Here is a 26,403-nt window from a genome sequence, read left to right as displayed (position 1 = left end):
TTCATTTTCTTCATGGACTCGGAGCCTGGCTAGAGCATTTCATTAGTGCTGCAAGTAAAGTTCCTCTCATACAGCTGTGCCCACCTCGTCTTCCCCAGAGAACTGTGACAGCGGGGACCTGGGATGCCAGGGAAGGAGGCAGCCACCACTGGTGCTGAGGGCCTGAGGAGGCAGATGCTGTTTACCTGCCCCGGTTGTCCTTTCTTTGGGTGGGGCGTCACTTCCCTGTACCCTGTACTTCCCTTGTGCCCACCTCCTGGTTCTTGGGTGTGAGTAGACCCACTTCCCTCCAGGTGCTACCCAATACACCCAGGCATTTGCCTTTGCTCCCTCTGCTTATAATACGCCCCCTTCCAATCCCTATTCATTAAGATTCATTTTGGGTCACCTCTTTGGTGACTCCCTTCTCACTCCTCTCCAGGCAGCTGGTGACTCTATCCTGTGTCCCCAAAGCACTTTGTACATGCCCTTCCGAAACACCTGCAATGTCATGTTGTTGTGATCTGTGCACCTGACTCTCGCCTACTTGATTGTGGCCTCCCAGAGGGCAGGAAATGGGTCTTAGTCATCCCTGTAGCATCAGCACCAAGCACAGTGCCTGGTGCAGACCTGGAGCTTGGCAAATGTGTGTGGAAACAATGAATGAAGAAATGAATGAATGTGGCCCTGGGAGGCACATACTGGGGTGAGAGGGCCCTGGAGAATGTGGGGTTTGCAAGAGCCTGAGGTTCATAGTCTTAGGTTTCTGTCTTTGAGGTTCAAGTCCAGGTGCTTTGGCTGGGTGGCCAGCTGGCACAGCTGGATTATTCCTGTGGCTGTAAGAGGACACAGCAGCTGGCCTGGAACTGCCTCACAGCCCCCATGGGCACCTCACAGAGTCAGGGAAGCAGGAGGCACACGTACAGGTGCGTGGGACCAGCCTGCCAACCGCATTGGCTCCAATGTGCCTTTTTTACTCCTCATTCCTGGAAGGGCCAGGCCAGGCCAACCTCCTGGGGCCAGCCAGATGCCTTTGGGAAGAGATCAGGTGAGTGCTGTCTCCTCCTCACCAGAGAGGAGCTCACAGGACCACTCCTCACTTCTCTCTCCAAGGCCTATGAAGACTCCTACCCCCCCGGGGCTCTAGGGGACTTCTAGGCCCTTCTCTTCCCACCCATGTTCTTGTTCATCCCTAGAACACCCCCCACCTCCCCTGCTGTCATCAGGCTCTTACCAGAGAGCAGTTCTAGGTTCTGTCCAGCAGCCGGCTCTCAGTCTGTAGGTTGAGAGAGTGACTATCCCTCACCAGGACAGGCTGCCGCTTTATGCTTCTCTGGAGGCAAGGATGTAGGCTTCCAGGGACCCCGCCTGCCCCAGTGACCCCACCCCTATCCTGCTCTACTTCCAGGAGAACAGCATCAACCTGTTCCACGTGTGCCCTGCCCCGGGCCCTGGGCCCTGGCCTCCTGAGGGCTGAGGGGGTGGGGAGCTGCCAGACAGGTGCCAACGTGGGTGGAGGGAGCCAGACCAGATAGAGGTGGCCACTGAAGGTTGGCTTCATGGGCTGAGAGGAGAGGAAAGAAGGCACGTTTGGGAGAGGGGCAACAGAGAGGCAGTGGGAGGTGTGCGCGCGCACACGCGTGTGTGTGCGTGTGCGTGCAGGTGTGATGAAGGCGACATCTCTGTTCTGTCATCATTGTGGTCATCAGGAAGTATCTAGGATACATGGTAAGGCCTTGTGGGCATGATAAAGGGATAAGAAACCCCGTGTGTCCACAGATCCCAGCAGAAAGAGCAGCTGAGAAGCTGTCCCGCGTCTCTCTGCTGGTCTGCCTGCACATCACTCCCTCCCTCCCTTGGTTTTCGCTGCATATACATATCTGTGGTGCTGATAGCTGCCTGTGCTTGTGTAGGCAGGGATGCAGATAGACCAAGGGGTTTCCTGCTGCTCTGTGTTCAGCGTGTCTGCTCCTCATGGAGTATCGTACCCACACTTACACGCACACGCACAGGCAGAGGCAGAGCGGAATTAGTGGCAAGACTACAGAGCATGTCTGCCTCGGGAGTTGTTCTTAAGTCTGTGCCTAGAAGGAATTTCAAAAGGGACTTTACACACTTGGTTGGGTTTCTAGATGACAAATCAAGACATTTCCAAGCAAGACTCCTTTAGTGTTGGGACACGAGTCAACGTCTGCATGCGTATATAACCTGAATACAACTGAGTCTGTTTTCATGCTCTAACTTTGAGGCTCTCCTCAGTACCACTCATCCAATAGGAAATGCAGCCTTGAAAACCACGAAGGGAAGTTATATGTTTATTGAAAGTTTTCTTCTTTTTTAAAAAAACTTTTTTTAAAAGTTAATATATTTTGAGGGAGAGAGAGAGAGTGTGAGTGTGAGCAAGAGGGGCAGAGAGACAGGGAGAGAGAGAATCTCAAGCAGGCTCCATATGCTCAGCGCAGAGCTCGACATGAGACTCGAACCTATGAACTGTGATGTCATGACCTGAGCTGAAATCAAGAGTTGGATGCTTAACCGATTGAGCCACCCAGGCACCCACCCTGTCTGGAGGTTTTCTTGAGGGGCTGGTGGTTAATGGGGGAGATCAGACCACACCACACTCAGCAAAACTCCCTAAAAACTGAATTACAACTCTGTCTCCAAAGTCTCATTCAATATGACAAATGCTCCCAAATCTCTCTGTGTCATAAAACAAAACCTTCTGGGTCTCTAGTCCCTGCCCCCTATCTTCTGGCTCACCTTCCTTCCTGTACCCCAGACCTCTCTTGTGGGGCCATCTACCACTTCCTCCTTCAACAGCTCCAACCAAGGGCTTGGCTGTGTGGGAAGGCTGTCTTTAGTCATTCAGTCCCTGTCACATGGGCGCATGTGTGCAGAAATACATGTATGTGCTATATTCTTTCCATCTCTACCTGTTTTCCTGGTTCTTCCTGGATTTCCATCTCTTCCTTTCTGTGGCTCTTAATCACTGCATTGATGTGACTGATGCCACTGCAATCCAGCATATAGTCCTGGGCTGTGCAGTCTCTCAACCTTTATTTATTTTTATTTTTTAAAAGTTTTTTTTTAAATTTATTTTGAGAGAGAGATAGAGAGCAAGTGGGAGAGGGGCAGGGAGGGAGGGAAACAGGATCCCAAGCAGGCTCTGTGCTGTTAGCGCAGAGCCCAGTCTGGGGGCTTGAACTCACAAACCATGAGATCATGACCTAAGCCAAAGTCAAGAGTCCGTAGGCTTAACTGATTGAGCCACCCAGTCACCCACCCCTCTCATCCTTTAGATGGCCCCCTCCCCATCTTCTCACTGGCCCACCATTGCCTCAGTGAGACTTGGGAGTTTCTTGTTGGTGTCTACCCTCTTTCCACTGGCTTCAGGCCAAGGTTTCCAGTCCAGGCCATCCTCCAAAGATCCGGAGGGCAGTGATTTCAAGAAGCCACATGTGTATCTGCTCTCTCTGAGGACCTCAAAAGCCCATTTGGCCAGCTTTCTCTCCTCTGACCTGGAAGTCTTGCTCCTTTCATTTCTCTTGCCCTCCTTCATTCATTCTGGACTCTACCAGACTTGCCCTTGTTCTCCTCATGCCACTCCATTCCACCTCTGTCTCATTGAACCATCCCCCAAACTGCCTAATGGCGTTCAGAAAGGGTGGCTTTGAGGGTTCAAGGCAAAGAGAAGAAATAAGGGCTTGTGGGGTCAGCCAGGTTAAAGATCTTGTGCTTTGAGAATAAAAATAACCATGTCAGGCTTGTTCCTGTGCTGCTCCTCACCCCGCCCCCCTCACCTGCACTCCCCACCCCCTCCATCTGGATGCTTTGTAATTTTTGTTATTTTCCCAGTCCCCCTGCCTCATAGTCTTAGGGATCAGGCCTCTTCCAGAGGCTCCTTTTCCTCAGAGTCCTGGTTTACAATCAGAGGAATCTGGGATATAATTTAAATTGTGCTGGAAGAGATTTAATTTAGACTAATTTGTAAGAACTCTTTAGGTGAATTTAAAATGACTTACTGAAAACAGGAGGCTGGGTGGTGCTTGGTGCTGTTTTAGGCGGCAGGCTTTGCTCTCTATCTCCCTCTGGTGGTCACTCAACAGAGGTTAATGGCGATAATCACCCTTAACTGTGGGCACCAAGCTTGCAATTTGCATGTAGTTGCTAGGAGATGGGGATGAGGGAAGGGAGCTGGCCTAGGGGAGGAAGCCACCTGTTCTCTGGGAACCTGAATGCCTCTCTGACCCATAGAGTGCATTGCAGACACAGACATTGGGACAGGTTGTTATTTCCTTACCCATTTTCCTTTTATTATTGTTGATTTTCTCAAGAAGAGGGCAAAGAGGACAGAGATGAGGTAGGCTGGTGGAGTTCAGAAGGGTGGAAGGTACTGATCCTGGCAAGAATGGGAAGAAGCTGGCACAGACATACTGCCAGATCTTCTCTGAGTAGAAAGAGGTGAAAGGGCTAAGGAGGAAGGCAGGCTGAAATGGAGGTGTAACCCTCTGGTAGAAGGGCAGAAAGAACATGCCTCAGAGGCATTGTATTTTATATTTCCGATGGGAGGTTGGAAGTTTTCGGGTGTAGATTGCAGACTGGGAGCTATATTTCCATAAATCCTCCTTTCTGAACAAAGTAAAACCCCCATAATTCTTTCTTATCCCCTAAAATACTTTGAGGGTTTTTCCCAAATTCCCAAATCAGCTTTGGAGCCCAAGACACCTCCAAACTCCTGGCTGAGTAGACATTGTTCAGGGTCTTGTGACACTTCCTCAACCCAAAGTTGTACTGAAGAACTACAAAAGTGTGTCAAACTTCAAGGTGTCAGCCCTCGCCGTCCCCAGCCCTCCACTGCCAACCCCTCTATGAAGTTGGTTTGGGCAAGGAGGCCACTGCCAGCACCCAGCCCAAATCCAGGGATGCCTCCTCTGTCAGCTGACCACCCCAGCGCCTCAGCTCTTCCTGAGTCCCTCAAGATGCACCTGGAGTAGGTGTTGGAGCTCCTGTTCATGTCATGGTTGACAGAAGAGAAGCTCTCCTCCTTGGCTGTGATTGCTAGGCCCCTCCTGATAAGACAGAGCCCCCAGATCCTTGTAAAAGATACTGGGTGCCAGATGGAGCCTTTGAAGTTCTGCCTCCAAGAGAACTTGGAGCTGAAGTGCCTGTCCATTTCACCAGCTCCCCTGGGTCTGTGCAGAGCCCCACTCTGCTTTCCCTAGCCCTGGTAGGGGAAAGCGGATGTTCAGGCCTTTCAGCACTTGAAAGACAAGAGGCATACAGGGCACAGAGTGGTGACAAGGCATTGTGGTCTCTGGTATAGAGGGGTCCATCCTTGGTACGTCAAGGCTGCAGAGTCCCACCAGGGCCTGGGTCACCTTCAGCTTTGGCCAGGAAATCCCTGAGCAGTTTGAAGTGAGGGCAGAAGAGCCCTACCACCCCCTAGAAGAAATTCTGGTCCAGAGTGTTCTCCATCTGCACAACAGAGAATAAACATCACGGGATGATTTGCATTTGGGGAACCACTAGCTTCAGAGGTGATCTGCAGTAAAATTTTAAGTTCTAGCCCCTGACCCCACCCTTGACCCCCTCTGCCCATTAGTGCTAGAGTTGAGCAGAAGCAGGCACGGATTAAGAGTCTGGAGACCTGAGTTCCATAGACAGCTCTGCTAGGAGCCTGTTGTGTGGCCCCAGAGAAGTACCTTCCTCTCTCTGGGCCAGAGAGGTCATCTGTGATGGAGGGGGTGGAGCTGCATGAACTTCCGGATCTCTTCTAGTGCTCAAACTCCATTTGACCCTAGTTGTCATCCCTCACACCTGTCCTGCAATCCCCAGGCCCCTCACCAGCTCTGTCTGTAGGAAAGGACTTCTTTCTGCACAGACATAGCAGCGGCTGGTGGTCCTCGCTCAACGCTGAAGAGGGAAAATGAGAGGAGGTGGTGTGAGAGACATGAGTATGTTCTCTCTCCCTCTCTTGGTGGGCAGGAGATTGTAAGGCAGCTCTGGGGGCTAACTGTGTGTGTGTGTGTGTGTGTGTGTGTGTGTGTGTGTGTGTGTGTTGGCTGGGGCAGCAGATTCACTCCCCTCCAGGAGAGAATGAGAAGATCCCTGTAAGAATATGTATTCTCCTTTCTTTGGGGGAAAAATGAGTGGAGGCTAGGTGGGCTTACACCTTTTGCCTTTTCCTTGGGAGAAGGGAATGACAGGGGTTGGACCCTGATTGATCTGCTTGTAGCTTGGTTGCATGGGCATGCAACCTATGAAGTCACACAGGACCCCAGCTTGGTTTAATGCTTTCCTGTTGCCATCTTGAAGAATAACTCTTTTTTTGTTTTAATTAAAGTTTATTTATTTATTTTGAGAGAGAGAGAGAGAGAGAGAGCACAAGTAGGGGAGGAGCAGAAAGAGAGGGAGAGAGAGAATCCCAAGCAGGCCCCATGCAGTAAGCGCAAGCCTGCTGGGGGGGCTCAAACTCACGAACCCTGAGATCATGACCTGAGCCGAAATCAAGAATTGGAGGCTTAACCAACTGAGCCACCCAAGCACCTTTTGAATAATAATTCTTAATCATTTTAAGCAAGAACTCCTCTAGGTTTTATTCTTCACTGAGATCTGTAAACTACGTTGCAGGTCTGGCTTGTTACCACTGGGTCTAAGCCAGGAGGCCTGTCAGTCACATGAGGGAGGGACCCCCAACCCCACTCCCGCCCCTCAGCAGAGCCCCTAGCAGGTAGAGGATGTACCCAGCAAGCATGGTGTTGAGTTGACTAGAAGTCTCCAGCAGTCATTCAGAGGACTGAGACCCTGCCCCTGCCCCTTGGACTCCCAGAATCCCTGGGTCACTAAGATCCAGGACCCCATCCATCAGGCAGAGAGTATGGGAAATGATCAGCTAGATACTCCTACAGCTGGAAAGACAGGGAAGTTCCTGAGGAGAGGGAGAGTTCTCCCTGCACAGAGAGCAGACTCCCTCAGGGCAGGGCCCCAGTCTCTCCCTCAACTTAAAGGAGCCTTCCTCCAAGTGCGCTGAGATCTCCCTGGAGAGGCAGGCGGGTCACCCCATCCAGCCCACAAGGGCCCCAGCTCCCTCAGCTCCGCCCAGGCTACCAAGCCACGCCCCTACCATCTTAAGCCCCGCCCCCGCCCCCCACGATGCCCGCCCGGGTCCGGTCCGCGCCCTATGCTCACAGTCTGGCCTCACCACTCCAGCCTCCTCCAGATCTTCCATGTCACCCCTCCCCGGCCTCCTACACTACGCTCGCCCCGCCCAGGCCCCTTCCCAACCCCAGCACCCCAGCCCAGCCCCCGGGTCCCCCTACTCCCGCAGCATCCACTCCTTAGCTGGGCAGCCGCTGTTTCGGGTTTCAATGCCAGCCGCTCCTCCTCCACCTCAGCCCGCAGCGCCAGATACTCCGTGCGTTCCCGGCTCAGGCCTAGGTGAGTGAGGGTGCAGGACAGTGGTGACCAGGACCCTATCCCGCTCCACCAGTCTTCACGTGACTTCACTCAGCGGGTCCCCCGCCCGCAGGCACAGAGACCACCTTCTGAGCCTTGGCGTTCCGTGCCCTCCCGCAGGTACCCCTCCCCAGGGGAAGATGATCGGGGCTGGTCTGGTGTTGGGTGCCCGGGAGCTCAGCTCCTTACGCTAGCGTCCAGTGGGCACTGAAGATCCTGCAGAGGGCAGAGGGACACACCCCGTCACCACGAGTGGCTGTGATAGAGCAGTCCCATGAAGGGTTGGGGGACAGCTGAAGATGGGAACGGGACGGAGGGTGGAGCAGGGAAGGAAAGCCCAGCTGAGACCCGGAAACCTGGGTGCACCACTGGGCTTTTCCGAGGTAGTTTCCCAAACACTCCGGGGTGGGGAGTGCAGATGCAATGTGGCCCGCCTTACAGGATTCCAGTGAGACAATAGATGGAAACGTCCTCAGACCTTTAGAAAAGAGAAGAGGGGAGTTGTAAAAGATGAGGGTGCTGTTATTAGGGGAACTAGGTGAGAGGCAGGTATGGAGAAGAGGGTAGGTTGCCCTGATGGTGGGCAGGGATGCAGGGGAGAATGCAGGGCTGTGGGAGGGGAAGAGAGGGGCAAGTGTGAGCAAGGATGGGGGTGGGACAGGGGAAGCATCTTGGAGATTGCCAGCTTGGAACCCCACAGCAGTGGGGAGGGGGATGGAATGCCCCCTCCAGCCTTGCCCTCCTTCTCCAGGGTGGCTTCCTCCAGCTCCTCCCCAGCCTTGGCCACCTCGAACATACAGGTTCTGCGTCATGCTCCCAAAGATTCTTCAGCTCTTGTGGTGGGTGGAGTGGGGCCGGCTCTGAGTGGGCGGGGCCCTCTTCCTAGCCACCTCCGGCTCCCTCACTTGCACCCCTGGATCCACCTTGTTTCTCCCTATCCCTCCCTTGTCCCTTCCCCTTAGAAGGGTGTGTGTGTCAGTCCCAGAGGGATAGGGGCCCTGAGGTTCTAGTCCTGTTAATTTCTTCCCTGACTCCTTGTATGACCTTGGGCAACTCACCACCCCTCTCTGAAGATCACTGCCAGCTCTGACAGCTGGTGCTGCTCTCGTGGGGGCACGCCCCTGGGTGCCAGCCCCTCTCACCTGGCCTAGTTCCTCGACCTGCTTCCCTACGTCACTTCGCAGTGTTTTCTTGGCTCTAGAGGACATACATGCTCTTGTGCTTGTTCCCACACATTCCTTGCAAGAAATTTCCTTGATGGTCTGACTCTGCGTGATAAAATTGTCCCTGACCCCAGAAGTGAATGGGAATTGAGAGCTGACCTCAGACATTCATTTGAGTATGGGACGCAAAGGTTTTTTGTTTGTTTGTTTGTTTGTTTGTTTAGCATTCTAGAAGAGGAAGATAGTGATGGCCCGGAGTGCAGAAATGAGTATTGTGACCGGGAGCAGATAAGCTAGATTCCAGGGACTTGGAGATGTGTGGGCGTGTGGTAGCAGTAGACCTGGGATGAGGAGAGAGAGACAAAAACTGAGAAGTACCGTAATGTGCTAACTCGAAGTATTGGAGACACCAGAGCCATCTTCACCCATCCAAAGGGCTGTGGTGTCCAAGAGAGATGGGCTTGAACCTTAGTGTTTGCTTTCAATGCCCCGCTGGGCTCACATGACCCCCGTGCCTGCCACTATCACCCGGGCTGCCATCACTAGCCTGTCAGACCCCCAAATGTGGATACCCTGACGTCCTCATCTTTGTATCTGCAGGGCCTGGCATGTAGTAGTAACTCAATAAACGTTTGTCAAATGCATGAATGGGCTTGTCTTGGCATCTGTTTTGGGAGCTCAAGGCCTCGCTCTGCTTTGCTTCCTGCCTTCCTGATTTGGGGGAGCCGTTGCTCATAGGCAGCAAGGTTGCTGGTGACAAAGACCCAGCAAGATGAGGTAAAACTGTTTAGTCGGAACTCCCCTGGGTCTAATGGGGGAGGCACAGCCCTCCCCTTGGAATAAGCTGTTGGGTTGCTTCTGGTTTTGATGCGGATATGCCCTCCCCTCTGTAGGAGAGCTCAGTGTTGCACTCAAAATGTCTGCATGTGAGCCCAAGACAGGAAGGGTGGGGGCTGCGCCCCACCCATTGCTCCTTAACTGCCTCCCTTGGCTCCTGGGTACTCAGGCTGCTCTCTGTTCACTTCCTTTTGTAGATAACGTGGCTTTGTAGATGCTCAAGTCTCTGTGTCTGGGGTAGGTCTTGGTCTCCCCAGCTTCAGAGCTCCCCAGAGAGAAAAGACCCTACTTCTTCCATAAGCCTGGGAGTTCCCCGAGAGTTAGGTTCCTCTCTCTCCCCCTCAGACCAGGAGCTCCCTCAGGGCCGCCCCAGGCTTCTGCTCTGCAGGGCAGGAAGAAATTGGTTTTGGAAGAGCTGAGCGAGGGACTCCTCTTCTCCCACACCTACATACAGCCTGCTGGCTCCAGGATGCTGCATGTGGGTGCTAAGCTGGGTCCTGCCCCAGACCTCCCGGGTTCTTCTGGACCGGGCGTGTGGCTGGGCTCTCTTGGAACCTGGCAGCTTCGTTCCTGGCTCCCGCATGTCCCGGTAGGAGAGGTTGGTCTTGATGGAGTGCGTCTGTACCAGCCAGAAGTGTGAGAAGCAGACAGCAAAAATGAAACCGGCCAGCTGCCTACTTGGCATCTCAGAACATGGGTCCTATGATCTTTGGTCCCCGGTGGAGATAAGGATGGGGGAGAAACCAGTTATCTTACCCCTTGCTGCCTGCCTGGTGGACAAGCACAACTCAGAGGCCAGAGTGCAGAGGGAAGGGCTGAGGGCTTCAGTGATTGTTGCTCTGGGAGGGAGCATCTCTGAGTCTGTGGAGGCCCCACTCTGTCCAGCGTCCTGTAATGTGCTGAGCTGAAGCTATAGCTTCTGATGCCCCCCTCCCACCAATTTCCAATTCAGGGACCCCAGCTGACGGAGGTAAAGGGGTCTCTCCCTAGGGAGAGGAGCCAATGAAGCATCTCCCCTGCCACCTCCATCTTCTGCCCCACTTGCCCTCCCTCTCCCTCTCCTGCCCTAGAACGCAAGAGGGAAAGGAATTTGAGCCAGAAGGGGCCATGGGGATAACTACCAAGATGACACTATCCAGGGCTCTAGGACCCTTCCTCACCTGGGTTCCAGGCAGTTTGCCTCCCTGGATCCTTTCCCATCTGTGCTCAACTCTGAGAAATGGGGTTAGGTGTCTGGGCAGGGGAACCAAGTCTGCAGACCTTAAAGGTGTCGTTTCTGCTGCTTGGGATGACAGGAAGTCAAATGAGGCTCCAGAGATGGACACAGATAATAGAGATCGGGGCCCCACCTGTCCCCCAGGCTCCCGCTCCCATAGGCCTACACAATCTGTTTCCCAGGATCCAGTGAGATGTGTCCCAGCCTGATTCCAGGAGCGGGTGGGTGAGCAGAGTGGGACAGACTGTGGCAAGGGAGAAACTGATGGAGGGTATGATAGGATTTGGGCCAAGATTCCAAGGCCCAGGCCAGGGTGTGGCTGGGGTGGAGGTCAAACTGCAGCCGGAAACTGTCCACACTCTTTCCCTGTCCCTGAGCATCCCTGGAAGTGGGGAGGCCCATATCTCCTGAGAAAAGGGGATGGGGGGTGGGTCTCAGGTTTTTCTGAAATGAGTCAAGTTGAGACTTCCTGAATGATGTGAGGTACCTCAGCCTTGGAGTGGTGGAGGGAGCCTCAGAGATGGCAAGAGAAGGGGCTGGGGATGCTGGAAAGAAGACAGGGAAATCAGGGTGGGTCAGAGGGACTGGGGAGGTAGTGGATTCCTCTTTGCTTCTTTAAAAAAATTTTTTTTACATTTATTTATTTTTGAGACAGAGAGAGACAGAGCATGAACAGGGGAGGGTCAGAGAGAGAGACACACAGAATCCAAAACAGGCTCCAGGCTCTGAGCTGTCAGCACAGAGCCTGACGCAGGGCTCGAACTCATGGACTGCAAGATCATGACCTGAGTCAAAGTTGGCCACTTAACCGGCTGAGCCACCCAGGCATCCCTCTTTGCTTCTTCTTGAGCAGCCTCTCCATCTGTCCCAGAATCTGCCCCAAGCTGGGTGGAACCGTGGTTCAGTGGTTCTTATCTTCAGCTTCTGTTGGAGTTTCAATGAGATTCCCCAAAGCAGCAGTTTCCTCCACGGAGGCTGCATGGGTGGGTCATGCTACATGAGGGCAAGGGAGGGGGTGTGTTGACCCTTTTGGTCCCTTGAGAAGCCCATTTGGTGATAGGGATATCTCATATGGCCCCCCTTCTTCAGGCAACTTGGTCTCCTCTGCCCCACGAGTTCTTTCATTAACTTTGAGCACATCTAGTTTCTCTGTACCCCCTGCTCAGATTCCCACTGAGAGAAATGAGAGATTGCCAGGAGGGTAACAGCTCCCTTTCCCTTTGCTTCCTATGCCCCGTCTAACAGACTGGAGGCTGCCAGCTGATCACTGATGCCTGGACCTTGCCCTCCTTCCCTCCTTCCTGTTTGTCCTCCCTCTAGCCTCCTCCCATTCTCCATTCTGGTTCCATTATCATTAATTCATAGGCCCTGGCATCCCTAGCTGATAGACTCTGGTGTCAGGAACTGGGAGGTAGGAGGGGAGAGAGGAGTTGGCATCCAACCCAGCGGGAGCACACGCCGCCAAAGTGGTGGCAGAGGCCGTGGTAAAGGGCTCAACACTTTCCCACTCCTCACTGTCAGGCCACGTGCATTCAGTGAAATGAACAATAAGGAAGAGATCAGGAGCCTTAATAAAAGTGACTTTATTGAGTTGTCCAGTGATATTCTGGAGGTGGGAGACCTCCTCGTCCCTATCCCCCTCCAACTCCCGGTGACCCATCTTCAGCTCAGACATAGAGGAGACCACTCTTCCCCCAAGGGAAAGGGTTCAGAAAGCCCCTCAGTGTATAAAAGAGAGAGAAGAGAGATGGAGAGTCTCTGGAAAAGAAGCAGAGGACTCTAAGCCAGGAGGCCCCCAAGAGAAGACACAGGGAGAGGAGCCTGGGGTCAAGAGAGAGGCAGGAAGTAAGGGGGGAGCTTCTCGTAGATGGAGAGAAGAGAGCAAGAGCCCACACAGTCCTTCTCCATCTGTCTACACCCCAGTTTCTGACTTCCCCTCCAGCTTGGCCCACCATCCCCTTGCCCCTCTTTGCATCCTCTATTCCAGCCGCCAGGTAGGTCTTTTTGGTGCCCATGCCTTCTAAGTTGTTTGCATCTTCTTTGACTTTGTTTACTGCTTTTTCGCTAGGGTCCTCCCTCTTCTGCCCAAAGCCCTTTTCATTCTTGAAATGTCAGTTCAGACATCCACACAGCCAGGCAGAGGCTTCCTCTTCCATGTTCTCCCCGCACCCACCTCTGTTCTGTTGCCCCCCCACCCACTGTGGACTCAGGAGCTTTGGGTCTCTGAGTCTAGCACAACCAGGCACAGTAGGCGCCAAAGATGGTGTTGGTTGAGAGAGAGAGAGATCAGGTGTTTAGGGGAGACAGAGGAGGAAGTGGGGAGGAATTTGGGGGATGGGGGGCTGTAGAGGAGGCAGAGGGTTAGAGGAAAAGAGAGGGCACGGCGGTAGGAGTGTGGGGCATGGGGCTGGAGGAGTGGCCCCGGTCCTCAGACCACTGTGCTGAGGGTAGAGGAGTCCTCAGAGCGCACGGGCAGCACGGGGGCCGGCTTGAGGGGACGTCGAGTCTCATCCCGGTTCTGCCACACGTAGTGCGCCAGATAAGCCACCACGAGCACCAGCCAGCCCCCCATGGTGACCAGCAGGGCTACATCAGTGCTCCGCTGGGCCCCACCCCGCCCCGTCCCACACAGCTCTTCCTCCCCTGCCAGCGGCAGGAACTCTTGCCCCACGAGGTCTGGTCGGGCTCCGGGGCCACACACGATGCCTGTTCCAGTGTCCGGTGCCAGCCTCACCTGCCTGAGCACCTCCTGGAGGGCACAGTCACAGCGCCATGGGTTGGCGGATAGATTCACTTGGATCTTCAGGCCCACGAAGGCCTCCACAGGCACCGAGGCCAGCTGGTTGGCAGAGAGGTCAAGGTGGCGCAGACTGCCTGCCAGGCCCTGGAAAGCAGCCCCTGAGAGGTGGACAAGGGCATTATGGGACAGATCCAGCTCCTCCAGGACAGGCAGGTGCTGGAAGGCTCCAGCTGGCACTGATGCCAGCCGGTTGGCATCCAGGTAGAGCTTGCGGGTGTCGTTGGGGATGCCGGTGGGCACAGCACTCAGGCCTGCCTGGCTGCAGCGGAATGTCCTCTCACCAGCTTCTTCTGCCACGTAGCAGCCCTGAGGAGGCACCCAGGGGCTGGGCACCGTGCCACCTGTGCCTAGCACCAGCAGGAGAGAGAGGAGGTGACTGGCTGGTGGGAGCATGGCCAAATATTGGCATAGTCCTGGAGTGCAGTAGGACCTGGGGAAGAAAAGCCCCATAAAGGAAGAATGAGTCAAAAGAATTCCATTCCCCACTGCCAGCTCTCTCTTCTGGAGGTCCCCTGTGGGGTCTCTGTGGGCGGGGGCCTTCCTTTGGGGGTTCTGTCAGGCCTGGGTGACTTTAGCTTCTTCTTTGGGGTTTAGGGCTCCTTTTTCAGGCCCTTTGGGTAAAAGATTCCCCTGGGCCTGAGATTTTTCTAGCGTCTCCTTGATTCTGGAGGGCTAATCTATGAAGTCCCATGGTCCAAGGCCCTGTTGGTCACTCTGGGTCTGGGAGCTCCTAAGGCTTTGCTTCTGCCCGTGTACTAATCTCCCTTATTGGAATAAAGTCTTTTTCTACCAACCTACCTGGGTGGCTGCCAGGTGGGCTCCGTAGGCAGCTGAGGGCCAGATTGGCACTAGGGTGAAGGAGACAAGGAAGACAGATCAGCGAGCGGATGTCAGGGCATTCAGCTAGGCTAGGTGACTACGCCTGCTTTCTGTGCCCATCTCCCCCTTTTCCTGGAGCACCTGCCCCCTGCCTGCCCCAGCTTTGTCCTCTCCACTCTACTCTTCCTCCCCCCCACCCTCCTCCTCTCAACCTCTCACCCCTGTTGGTGGGAGAGTCTTCTCCTGTGTTCCCTCTCCCCGGAAGCAGTCTCCCTGCTGCCCGGCTCTAGAGAACCGCTTCCTTCTCTAGAAGCCCTGTTTGCTCGTAGCTGCTGGAAGTTGGGGGCTGGGCCCCAAGAGTGTTGAGTTTCCTGGCATGTGACTCCGGGCCCCAGGTGTCAGATACCTGAGCCATGGCCTGGCCAGGTGATGCCAAGACAGGGCAGATCCTGGACCCTGATGAACTCTGTCATGGGGAGACCAGGCCCCAATTCCTTTCTCTGCTTCAGGCTCCCCTCCCAAGGCCTTGACATTGTCGTCTTCTGTCCCTCCTCTCCCAGCTGAGACTTCCTCCAGGCTGAGACTCCGCCTCTCAGAACCTCTGCTGCTTGCCCACAGCCTGGCCCAGCAGAAGGATCCCTGCTTGGCAGGCCTGGGGGGCAGAATTGGGGTGGGCCCCATCTCACACCCATTGCCTCCAACAGCCATCTCCCCCAATTCGGTCCCTCCCTCACTCTCCTTTTCTGTCTTACTGTGTCCTATGCCACCTTCTTCCACAGTGAACAAACTTCCCTCAGTCTTTTCCTTGGAAATCTTGTCTGTCTCCAGAGGACCTCATCTCCTGGCTCCTCTCAGAGTGTCCAACGCTCTTGCCTGATTGGCAGGCCTCCCTGTTTTAGTTTGTTCTCTGCACGGTTGGTAGATGGCCCCTCTAGAGTTAGAAGGGGTTCTTCAAGGCATCTGAAGTCATATGGTCACTACAAGTTTTCCTGATGATTTTCTGTGTTGGGTTGGAGCTGACTCCAGTTGTCTCTGTTTGCTAGAGCCCTGGGCCCCCAAGTTAAGTCTCCCTCATGTCTGGGAGGGCTCATTCTCCAGGGTCTCTTGATCCTAATCACCATTTGCAGCCTATGCCATCCCATTACAGCACCTTCTCGCAATGCAGTAAAAGAGGACAGGAGAGCAGCGTGTCACAGAGACTTGCACAAAGGAGACTAAGGTCATATGCTGTGGAGACCCTTCTGAGAAGGAAAACCTCGCTGGATTTTGTAAGAGGCTATATGAATGACCAGAGCTGGACACACAATTTCAGGGCCCAGTGCAAAATGAAAACATAGGGCCCCTTGTTCAAAAACTGAGAACTTCAAGATGGCAACAGCAGATTGTAAAACCAACTGCAGGGCCCTTCTGAGTGTGGGGCATGGGGCCCCGTGGGATTGTACAGGCCACATGTCCGTGAAGCTGGCCCTGGAGGTGACCTTTGAAGAAGCAGTTTCAGAAGCGTGATGGGGGCCAGAATCCGATATTGGATGATATCATCTCTGGAGATAATTCACCACTGACTCATTCTTGTGATGTCAACAGGGGCATTTCTCAGACTCACACTTGTCCAAGAAATCAGATAAGACACATTTTCTACACTTGGGCAGGAGAAGCAAGAATTTTGTCTGTGGATTGCTTGTTAGTTGCTTGTTAGGCACTCTGCCACTGAACGCTTGGGTGTCCGTTTTGGGATTGTGGCTGAATGTGGAACAGCAGACATGTGGAATCCTACCTCACACTGTTCTTCTCTCACACTGGCCAGGAGTTTAGCTAAATAAGGCACAAGAGTTGAGCATGGCTGTTGATAGAGCAATCTTCTCAGACTAGGGAAGCTTCCAAGGAAGAGCAGGCCTGGCGTGCCCAGCACAGCAGCTGCGGGAGAAGCGGGCAGTGTGTGTAGTTAGGAGAGCCCAACTGGAGCATTCATGTGGTTAGTCGAGGGTGGCTAAGCACAGTGCTCGGCGGAGAAGGAACTGAGAGGGAGGCGGAGGCACACAAGACGGTGCACATTGCAGGCCGGGGGTTGACAAAGTTGGGGCAGAAATTCTTCTCTGCCACTCATTCATCCGTTCGGTGAGGATTTCCTGTGTGCCTCATGTTCCAAGAACTGTGCTCATGGAAGGGGACGCAGACCCTGCTCTTAAGGTGCTGGGACTTCAGCGGTGGTTAACCCAGCCTGCACATCAGAACCACTTGGAGGTCTCTTACAAATTAGTTGTGCTTGGGCTTTGCCAGGACCAATTAAATTCAGATTTCTGTGGCTAGGGTCTAGGCACTCAAAAACTCCCGAGGCATTTCTGGGGTGCCTAGGTGGTTCCGTTGGTTAAGCATCTAACTCTTTTTAAAATTTTTTTAATGTTTATTTATTTTTGAAAGAGAGAGAGAGAGAGAGGTAGAGAGAGAGGGAGACATGGAATCTGAAGCAGGCTCCAGGCTTTGAGCTGTCAGCACAGGGCCTGACGCAGGACTTGCACTGACAGACCAGGAGATCATGACCTGAGCTGAAGTCAGACGTTTAACTGACTGAGCCACCCAGGTGCCCCAAAGCGTCTCACTCTTGATTTCAGCTCACGTCATCATCTCACCGTTCCTGGGATCAAGCCCCATGTTGGGCGCTGCGCTGACAGCACAGAGCTCGCTCTCTCTCTCTCTCTGCCCCTATCGCCCTCTCGAAACAAGTAAATAAACTTAAAAAAAAAAAAAAAAAAAAAAGCAGCTCCCCAGGCATTTCTAATGTGCAGCCTGAGCTGAGAACTGCCAGTCTGGAAGTAAACATGGGCTTGTTGATACATGCCTCCAAATGTATTAATGTGATGTGTGTCATAACTGACGTGTGTACGAGGAGCTTTAAAGCCCAGAGAGAGAATAAATAACACTGAAAGAATCTGCTGTCTGTCAACTCGGTATTGTAGGGGAGGTGACATTTCCCCTCTTCCCTCTTAGAGCTTTTCAGCTGGGCCTGAGAGTTGAACTCCAACACAGATCAAGAGGAGAAAAACATTCACATTTATGTAAGCATTATGAGACACAGGAGCCCTTGACAGGAAATGAAGACCCAAAGAGGTGGCAAATTGCAAATACTTCTCTACTAGGTTGAATAAAGAGAGGGAATTGTGGAAAAGTAACTAAAATATATGGGGAGGCTAGAGACAGATAAAAATTATTTTTTAACAAGTTCTGTTTGTACAGAATTGTCTCAGCTTTGACTCCCTATTGAATGTTCCTTTTCTCCCTATACAGGAGGGCATCTTTCACTTGGGAGTTTTGTCTCCTGTTTTCAGGGGAAAAGGGGGGGAGATTAGAATGCCCTTCTTGCCATCTGTTGTTTTTTTATGTGAATTGAGCTCAAAATAATCCTAATGTCAAAGTGGCATATTTGGGGGTGGCATCATTCTGCCACCCTTCAATATCCATGCCTTATTTCCTTCCTTGATAACGCCTGCTGATTTGGGAGTAGTTCCTCCTGATAGAGCCTGACTGGTCCTCTCGGTCTATCAGAAATCCCTTTGCCCATTTTCCCAGCCTCCTTTGTGGCCAGGGGTGGTGGGGGTGGTGCAGTTTTGATCAATGGCATCTAGGGGGAAGTCTGCTGAAGGGGTTTCTGGGACAGTCTTTGATTTGTTTATAAAAGAGGGTGGACTAAACCCTCCCTTTCTCTCTGCGGGTTTCTCCCTGCTTTGAACAGGGAGGATCAACCACAGCTATCCTGTGACCCTGAGGCAACAAAGCAGAAAGGAAAGGTCAAGAGCATCACTGAGAAATAGGCCTGAATATCACTGAGCCACTCAACCAACACTAGCAACCGCCAGCTACTTTCACTCTGTGAGAAAAATAAACCCCCGCTTCAGTGCTTTTCAACTTCGCTTCACATTAGACTATGGGAGGTTTTGAAACCTACTGGTGCCTGTGCCCACCACAGAGATTCTGATTTAATTGGTCTGGCATGTGTCCAGTGGACAGGGACTTTTAAAAGCTCCTTAGATGACTGTACTGGCAACTGAGGGTTAGAATCATTCCTTTGCTTGGGTTTTCCATGCTTTCAGCTGGGAGCATTTTTACCTGATACACTAACTTTTCCAGGCTATCAGGGAAGACTTTACCAAGAAGTGACATCTGTGCTGGGTCTTCAAGGCTGAGTTCATCAGGTGGAGAAGCGGAGTATGTATAAGAGCAAGGGAGCATGAGAAGCTTTGGCTTCTCCTAGACGATAGAATGGAGGAGTAGTCGCAAAGGCCATGCTTAAAGTGGAAAGTGGAAAGGGACCAGATCCTTTTCGTCTTGGATACCATGTAAGAATTGAGACTTGATTTAGTGACTGGTAGATTAAGGGTTTTAAAATTAGCTTTGAGGGGCTCCTGGGTGGCTCAGTTGGTTAAGCGTCCAACTCTTGATTTCAACTCAGGTCATGAAATCAAAACTTTAAAAATAAATAAATAGATAAACTTTAAAAATAAATAAATAAATACAATTAACTTTGGTAATTGGATCGCTTTCTGGTTGTGTGGAGGATGTATTGGTGGAAGAAAGACTAATTACTGCGACAGTCCACGTGGGACATGGTAAAGGCCTGAATGGAAGCCATGACACAGGACTAAAGAATGTTCCATTCTTTGCCATGTCTTCTGGGGTGTGTGGGAAAACTCTCGGGCCAGGCCCAAGACCATTTGCTCCATTGGGTGCATCCCTCCCCAATCCCCTTGTGCCTTTGGTGCTCTGGATCTCATGTTCTCTGAGATCTCTTCCAGCCTGAAGTTCGGTGTATCTATGATGGTGGGGCAGGGAAGAGGTTGAGGCATGGCAGGGCCTGGCTCCCAAGTTCAGGGCCAAGGAGAGTAGGCCTCCAGGGCCCCATCTTCGGTGGGCTGTGTCAGGGCTCCTCTTTCCAAGGGCAGTAATTCCATTCCCCTAAGATGTGACCTGGGAGGAAAGAAAGTAGGCCTCCTGGTCCCTGTCTCCCTGATATGGGAAGTGCCCACATACAGCCTGGATAGAGGAAGATAATTGAAAGGAAAGGAGGGCTATATAGCTACTTTACCTATCATGTCAGCAAGGGACCCCTCTAATGCCAGTTTACTGGGTAGTTTGGCAGGAGGGGCAACAAACTTTCCTTTGCTGGAAAGTTCCTTGTGGAAAATGGCAAAGGGGGGTGTACAGTTTATGCTCCCATCCATCTGTCATTTGTTCAGTGCACACCTGCTGGGCCTCTTAGTCATCAGGGGATGCAGAGAGAAGTAAAATGCCCCCTAGACAATGGGGGAAGACAGACATGTGCACAAAAACAGCCCCCTGATAGCCTAGGGGTGAGCTGTAGCTGAGGTGTTTACAGAGGTCAGAGGCATCTGGAAGTCAAAGCAGGATACTCTGCCTGGATAGTTGGGGAAGGCTTCACAGAGAAGGTGACAGGTGAGGGAGGCCTTGAGGTGACAGGTGAGGAAAGGAGTCTACCAAATAGAAAAAGATAGGAGTAAAAAGCATTATAGACTGAGATAAGAGCAAGAAAGAGCAAGGTATTTCTGACAATGGTCAGGAGCTCAGAGTGGCTGTATCTGGGATGTGTGGATCGTTATATCCTTCAGCTAACATTCACTGAGAACCCACTGTGTGGAGGAAACGCATATGAGTAAAACACAGAACAAGCAGTCCACCAGGGGAAGCGGGTGTATAGCAGATAACTTAAATATAGCGCCCTCGGTGCCAATAGAAGGCTTTACAAGGCACCTATGGGAACATGAGGGACATGCTGGACAGGGGGTGTGGCCAGGAGTGGATTAGGGGAGAAATATCCCTTCCTTAGCTGTGTGACCTCTGGCAGAATATTTATTTATTTATTTATAACATTTATTTATTTTTGAGAGAGAGAGCCAGACAGAGCACAAGTGAGGGAGGGGCAGAGAGAGAGGGAGACCCAGAATCCGAAGCAGGCTCCAGGCTCTGAGCTGTCAGCCCAGCTTAACCGACTAAGCCACCCAGGCGCCCCTGGAATATTTAAACTCTCTGTACTACAATTTTCCCATTTGTAAAGTGAGGAAAATAAAAAATATCTATTTCACAGGGCCGTTTTAAAGATTAAGAGACAGTTAAGCGTCTGAGTCTTGATTTCGGCTTGGGTGGTGATCCCGGGGATATGGGATCAGGCTCTGCACTCAGTGAACGGCCTGTTTGAGATTCTCTCTCTCCCTCTGCCCCTCTCCTCCACTCATACTCTCTCTTTCTCTTTTTCTTTAAAGTTAAAAAATATATATATATTAACACGTGTTTATGTATTTATAGATGTGAAGCCCTTTGCCCAATACCTGGAACACAGCCAACACTGAATAACGTTAGCTGTTACTGATGGAGGAGTGGGCATTAGGGGAGGAAGGTGATCTGGGGCAGCTGTCACAGTGGATTTCTAGAGAGGTGGGGCCTGATCCCTCTGGATGGGCACTAGGGGACTTCTTATAGTCACTGTTGATCTGTAATATTTGCAGTTTTCTAGCCTACTTTTTTTTCCCCCCCAGGGGAGAAAATGTCAATTGTCCATACCAAAGTATGCAGATTAAGGGGTGCCTAAAGAACAGCCCTGCTCTTGGTTCCCAGACAGAGGTTCCGGATCCCAGGCCTTGGTTCTGGGCCCTGGCCTGCTTGGCCCTCTCCCTCAGCAGCCCCAAATTGCCAACCACAGGGCTGGGTGAGGGGTGGAGAGTGAGGGCCTGGCAATGCTCTCTGTTTCTCACCAGCTCAGAGCTCTCACTCAGTGTTTCTTTGTCTGCTTAGCATCACCGCCCCCCACTCCAGCTCTGCTACCCCATGCCTGGGGTGCCCCCCACCGAAACCCAAACTCAACTGCCAATGAAATAAACAGCTTTTTTTTCCCCTTTGTATTTGCTCTGGGTGTGACCTCTACACCTCCCCTTTAGGAAGGAGGGAGGTGAGGTAGGGAGAGCAGTGGGGGAAAGGAATGAATTGGAGGGGAGTGAGAGGTGGTTAAGAGTGGAGGGGTGCCATGATTTCCCCCCAGGGGTCAGGGAAAGGGGCTCTGTTTCTTGACGCCCCACCTCCTCACTTCTCACCACGGCCAGGCCATCGTCTTGGGAATGTGCTCCCAGTTTATTTCTCCGCCCACGTTTGCTATCTCGGCCCACACGGTTGTATCTGTGGCAAGGAGAGGCCACGCCACCCTGCCAGATGGAAACACCAAGGCTGGGGAATATGTCTATCTCAGCAGACTAGGGAGCTCCCAGAGGGCAGGAGAGCCTGTGAAAGTGACTCATTGGGTTTTAAAAACACAAACACATTTCATAAAAAATTTAAAACTAATAATTTCACATTACACAAAGATTGACACTGGAGAGTGAAAAAGATCACTCCCAACCCCTTCATCCTAACACAAGATCTGTTTTTATTTTGTCGAAGTTGCACAGCCTAGGAAAGCAGATGTTCAGATTCCATGGACATGCAGAATGGATTAATAAGAGGTAATGATGCAGAAAAGTTGGGGTTTGGAGCTGATGGCCAAGAAAGAATTCTTGAGACATCTTCGATTTAAAAAGGTGTTTTTATTAAAGCACGGGGACAGGACCCATGGGCAGAGAGAGCTGTACTTGGGGCATGAGGAGTGACTGATTATATAAGATTTTCTATCTTATGGAGGGGAAGGTGATGACAGAGTTCCATGAAATTGAATCTATAGGTTTCTGTAAGTTGGCTATTGATAAAATTGCTTTTTTTCCTTGTAAATCATTAAGATAGTTGTAAATTGATGGAGACTCATGTCCTGCCTTACTGTGATTTCTATCGGTTAACCACTTGTTTTTCTCTTTCCTCTGTTCTTGGGCAGCAGGAGAGCCTTGGGAAGGTCACATGCATATTCCACCTCCGGGGGATTGGGTTGGGTGTTAGCCTGTGCTTTGCCCTCAGCTTGCCTTTTGCTCCCTCATCAGTAATACAGAGCACTTACTACGTATCAGCAATTGTGAAGTGCTACACATCTATTGAGCCATTTATTCTTCCCAACGATATGAGGTAGGCATTATCATGATCATCACTATCTCTGTTTAGAAAGAAGGTAACTGACAGGGTACCTGGATGGCTCAGTCGGTTGAGCGTCCGACTTCGGCTCAGGTCATGATCTCGTGGTACATAAGTTCGAGTCGCGCGTCGGGCTCTGTGCTGACAGGTCAGAGCCTGGAGCCTGGTTCAGATTCTGTGTCTCCCTCTCTCTGCCCCTTCCCCACTTGCACTCTGTCTCTCTCTCTCAAAAATAATTACACATTTTTAAAAAGAAAAAAGAAATGAGGTAACTAAAACACAGAGAGGTTCAGTGACTTGCCCAAGGCCACACAGCTGGTAAGTACAGGAGCTGGTTGTTTAACCCTGGCATTCTGGTGCCAGGATCTTACTGGTGTTGCTCTACTTTTTCTTATCATCATCACTGGGGCATATGCAGGTTTATAGAAGCTTTTATTATGGACAATTTCAAACATAAAAAAGTAGAAAAAATAATATAAGGAGTCCCATGTCCCCATTTCCCAGTTTCAACAATTATCACTTCATAGCTCATCTTGTTTCTTTTTATTCCTCCAAGTCCCTAGCCCAGATTATTTTGTTTTTTTTTTTTTACAATTTTATTTATTTATTTTAATATATGAAATTTATTGTCAAATTGGTTTCCATACAACACCCAGTGCTCATCCCAAAAGGTGCCCTCCTTAATACCCATCACCCACCCTCCCCTCCCTCCCACCCCCATCAACCCTCAGTTTGTTCTCAGTTTTTAACAGTCTCTTATGCTTTTAGCCCAGATTATTTTGAAGCAAATCCAGTCATTGTATCATTTCATCCACCTATATTTTAGTATATATTTCTAAAAGATTAGGAGGACTTTTATTTTTAAAAAATTACAATGCCTTAAAAATTATTATTCCTTAGGAGTGCCTGGGTGGCTCCATCTGTTAAGTGTCTGACTCTTGATCTCGGCTCAGGTCATGATCTCACAGGTCGTGGGATTAGCCCTGAGTTGGGCCTTGTGCTGATGGTGTGGAGCCTGTTTGGGATTCTCTCTCTCCCTCTCTCTTTCTGCCCCTCCCTTGCTTGTGCTCTCTCTCTCTCAAGACAAATAAACTTAAAAAAATTAAAAATAAAATAAAATCTTAAGGGCGCCTGGGTAGCACAGTCGGTTAAATGTCTGACTCTTGATTTTGGCTTAGGTTGTGATCTCACTGTTCCTGAGATCAAGCCCCAGTCTCCAAGTTGGGCTCTGTGCTGACAGCAAGGAGCCTGCTTGGGATTCTCTTTCTCCCCCCTCTCTCCCCTCTCCCATGTGTGTGCTTGCTCTCTCTCTCAAAATAAATAAATAAACATTAAAAAAAATTATTCCTTAATATCATCAATTTGAAGAGTCAGTACTCAAATTTCCCTGATAATAAACCTTTTTTTTTTTTTTTTTTGAAGTTGGTTTGCTTCAGTCAGGATCCAGATATGGCTTTTGGATGAAATATTGCTTGATATAAAAATTTTTTTTAATTTTATTTATTTTTAGAGAAAGAAAGAGAACACAAGCGGGAGAGAGGGGCAGAGGGAGAGAGAGAGTCTCAAGCAGACTCTGCTCTGCACAGAGCCTGATGGGGGGGGGGGGGCTCTATCCCAAGATGACACTGGGATCATAACCTGAGCCGAAATCAAGAGTTGGACGCTTAACTGACTGAGCCACCCAGGCACCCCAAATTTGTTTTAATCTGTAAGTCTTTTCCTCTTTTTTTCCCTTTCCAATTTATTTGTTAAGGGAATTGGATGTTTGTTCTAGTTTCCCTTTTCCTAGATTTTGCTGACTGCATCTGGGGGAATACTCATGCTATTTTCTCCCCCTGATCTTTTCATATAACCTAGCAAACATTTTCCTATACTGCCCCATGGTTTTCACAACCGTTAACTCTACAGCCTCATAGTATGCCATCCAGTGGATATACAATAATATTTTTCTCGGGCATTTAGGTTGCTTTCCATTTTCCGCTGTTATAAAAAATGCTGGAATGAACATCCTCCCACATAGTACACGGGATGTACTTCCTTAGAATATGCTACCAGAAATGTAATCATAGCTCCAAGGCCTGAATGATTTTTCAGCCTCTTGGCACATATTACCAACGGTTTGTCCAAGGGGTTGTGCCTTCCCCAGCACCGCATAAAAGTGCTGTCACTCATTCAGTACTTAGGCCTATTCAGGGCTGAAGGATGTTTGGTAAAGACAGGGTAATTATGAGGGCAGAGAGCTAGAGAAGGAGAAAGATGATGACAGGGACTCAGGCTAAATTAAGCAGAGAGTGATCTACAATTTACCGCAGACCTAGAGTGAGTCAGAACTCTGTTCATTCCCATTGTGAAAAAAGCTTGATAACAGGAGTTATTAATAGGGCATGGCATGTCGGGTAATCTTTCCGTTAGACTACGCATTAGTCAGGCCCTTATTTGAGACGTAGGTCCAGTCTGGGTCACTGAACTTTGCAGAGGTGTGAGGAAACTGGCAAAGATCCGGAGGGTTCGAGCAACTTGAAGGATGATGGAAGAATTCCAGAGGAAAGTCAAAGGAGTCAAGTCGGCTCACTTTGGAAAAAAGTAAAGACATCTTTTTTTTTTTGCCTCAGTGCTGGGAGGTTTCTGTAGAAAGGCCAACACTCAGTTGTTGGCTCATGTCTTCAGAAGGCTGATTACACAAAATGGGTGAGGCAGGAGAAACTTCTGTATAAGGTAGAACTTTTTCAGACTCTGGGGTGATTATTTAGGTCTTGGGATGAGTGCTCTTTGGTCATTGGCCCTGGAAATATTTGAGAAGATTCCTGTTCTTCTGCTCCAAGTGGTTCAGATATCCACCTGCTTCCTGCCCACTAGGTGCCTCTGGGGGCCCCCTCCAACTTGTGAAGGCTGTTTCCTGGCAGTCTCCTGGGGAAGGGTAGGTGAGGTCTGAGAGAAGTGCTCCCCAGCCTCCCTGTCCTTTCTGTCCCCTCACATTTATTGCAGGTGTGTTTACAGCCCACCAGGCTGGCATGTCATGGTGTCATCTGATCCTGCTATTCCAGCCCTGCCATACGGAGTGGACTTAGAAGCTGGGTGGGGGCAATGAAAACCACTTAAACCAGCCCCTTTTGGTGGCATGAAGAGTGGGACTGACCCAGGAGACCTGGGAAGCCATTGAGTTCAACTTCCTACAGAGTAGCTTCCTACCATGCAACAGGTGCTTTACATACATTCTTTTGAATTTCACAGGTGTAGAATTGGAGATGAAGACAAGTTATTTGCTCGGGGTCACACTGCTGGTAAAGGTGTGCCTATGTTATGCTGGCCTGGAAATAAAATCTGTGCCCTTGCCTTTGGGGCATGCAGCTGTGAAACCTGCTGCCCAGAGGTGGAGCCTCCCACCCAAAGCCACACAAGCTGACCTGGGACTGGAATTAAGGCTCCTAACTATTCATCAAGGAGTCTTCCCAAGAGGTCCTCTTCTGAGGCCTCACGTGGGGAGGCCAAGGATGTGGCCTGGCCCATGCCAGCCTGGCTCAAGTTAAATGAAGAGTAACCAGTCTCTGGACAAATGCTGCCCATTGGCTACATTATCTGCCCTCTGGACTCTGATCTTAACCAACATAGTGAGAAGCCAGCTTCCAGGAAGGCCTGGCAGGGCAACGGGACTGCTAGTCTGTTTCCCTTGAAGCTAATCTGCGGCCAGGGCTGAGCCAGTTAGGTGTTAAGTGGAAAAACACTGACGTCGGGTCAGAATCTCTGGGCTCTGGTCTATGCTGGGACCCAGCAGGGACCTATGGCAACTTAAAATTCTGAATTTCCTGATCTCAAAACCAAGCAAGAGTAAACCGCACTTGGAGCGCGCTGACGCAAAAGCGGTAATTGTTACACCCCAAAGCAATACCACCATCTGATGTTAGTTTCCTGGGCTACTGAAACGTCTGGCCCAGCAGCCCCAGCGAGGCCAAGACTGCAGCAGAGGCAGAAAACTACAACTCCCAGGAGGCACCGGTCCCTCACCCCGCACGCAGGCAGGCTGAGAAACTACAACTCCCAGGAAGCACTGGGTGGGACGGCGCTGGGCGGTGACGTCGCGGGGG

The 26,403-nt window shown here is 51.1% G+C and overlaps 1 protein-coding gene across 1 annotated transcript; it reads right to left on the bottom strand.

Moving 5' to 3' along the window:
- Window positions 1-13,000: 13,000 nt before the first annotated feature.
- On the bottom strand, window positions 13,001-13,900 carry LRRC3C (leucine rich repeat containing 3C). Its single transcript, XM_015539152.2, has one exon. The coding sequence runs from the start codon at window positions 13,898-13,900 to the stop codon at window positions 13,079-13,081; it is 822 nt and encodes a 273-aa protein (XP_015394638.2). The 3' UTR covers window positions 13,001-13,078.
- Window positions 13,901-26,403: the final 12,503 nt, after the last annotated feature.

This window comes from Panthera tigris, chromosome E1 (genome assembly GCF_018350195.1).
Source record: "Panthera tigris isolate Pti1 chromosome E1, P.tigris_Pti1_mat1.1, whole genome shotgun sequence".
Taxonomy (NCBI): Eukaryota; Metazoa; Chordata; class Mammalia; order Carnivora; family Felidae; genus Panthera; species Panthera tigris.
Note: the sequence above shows the minus strand (reverse complement) of the source record. Positions and strands in the feature narration are given on the sequence as shown.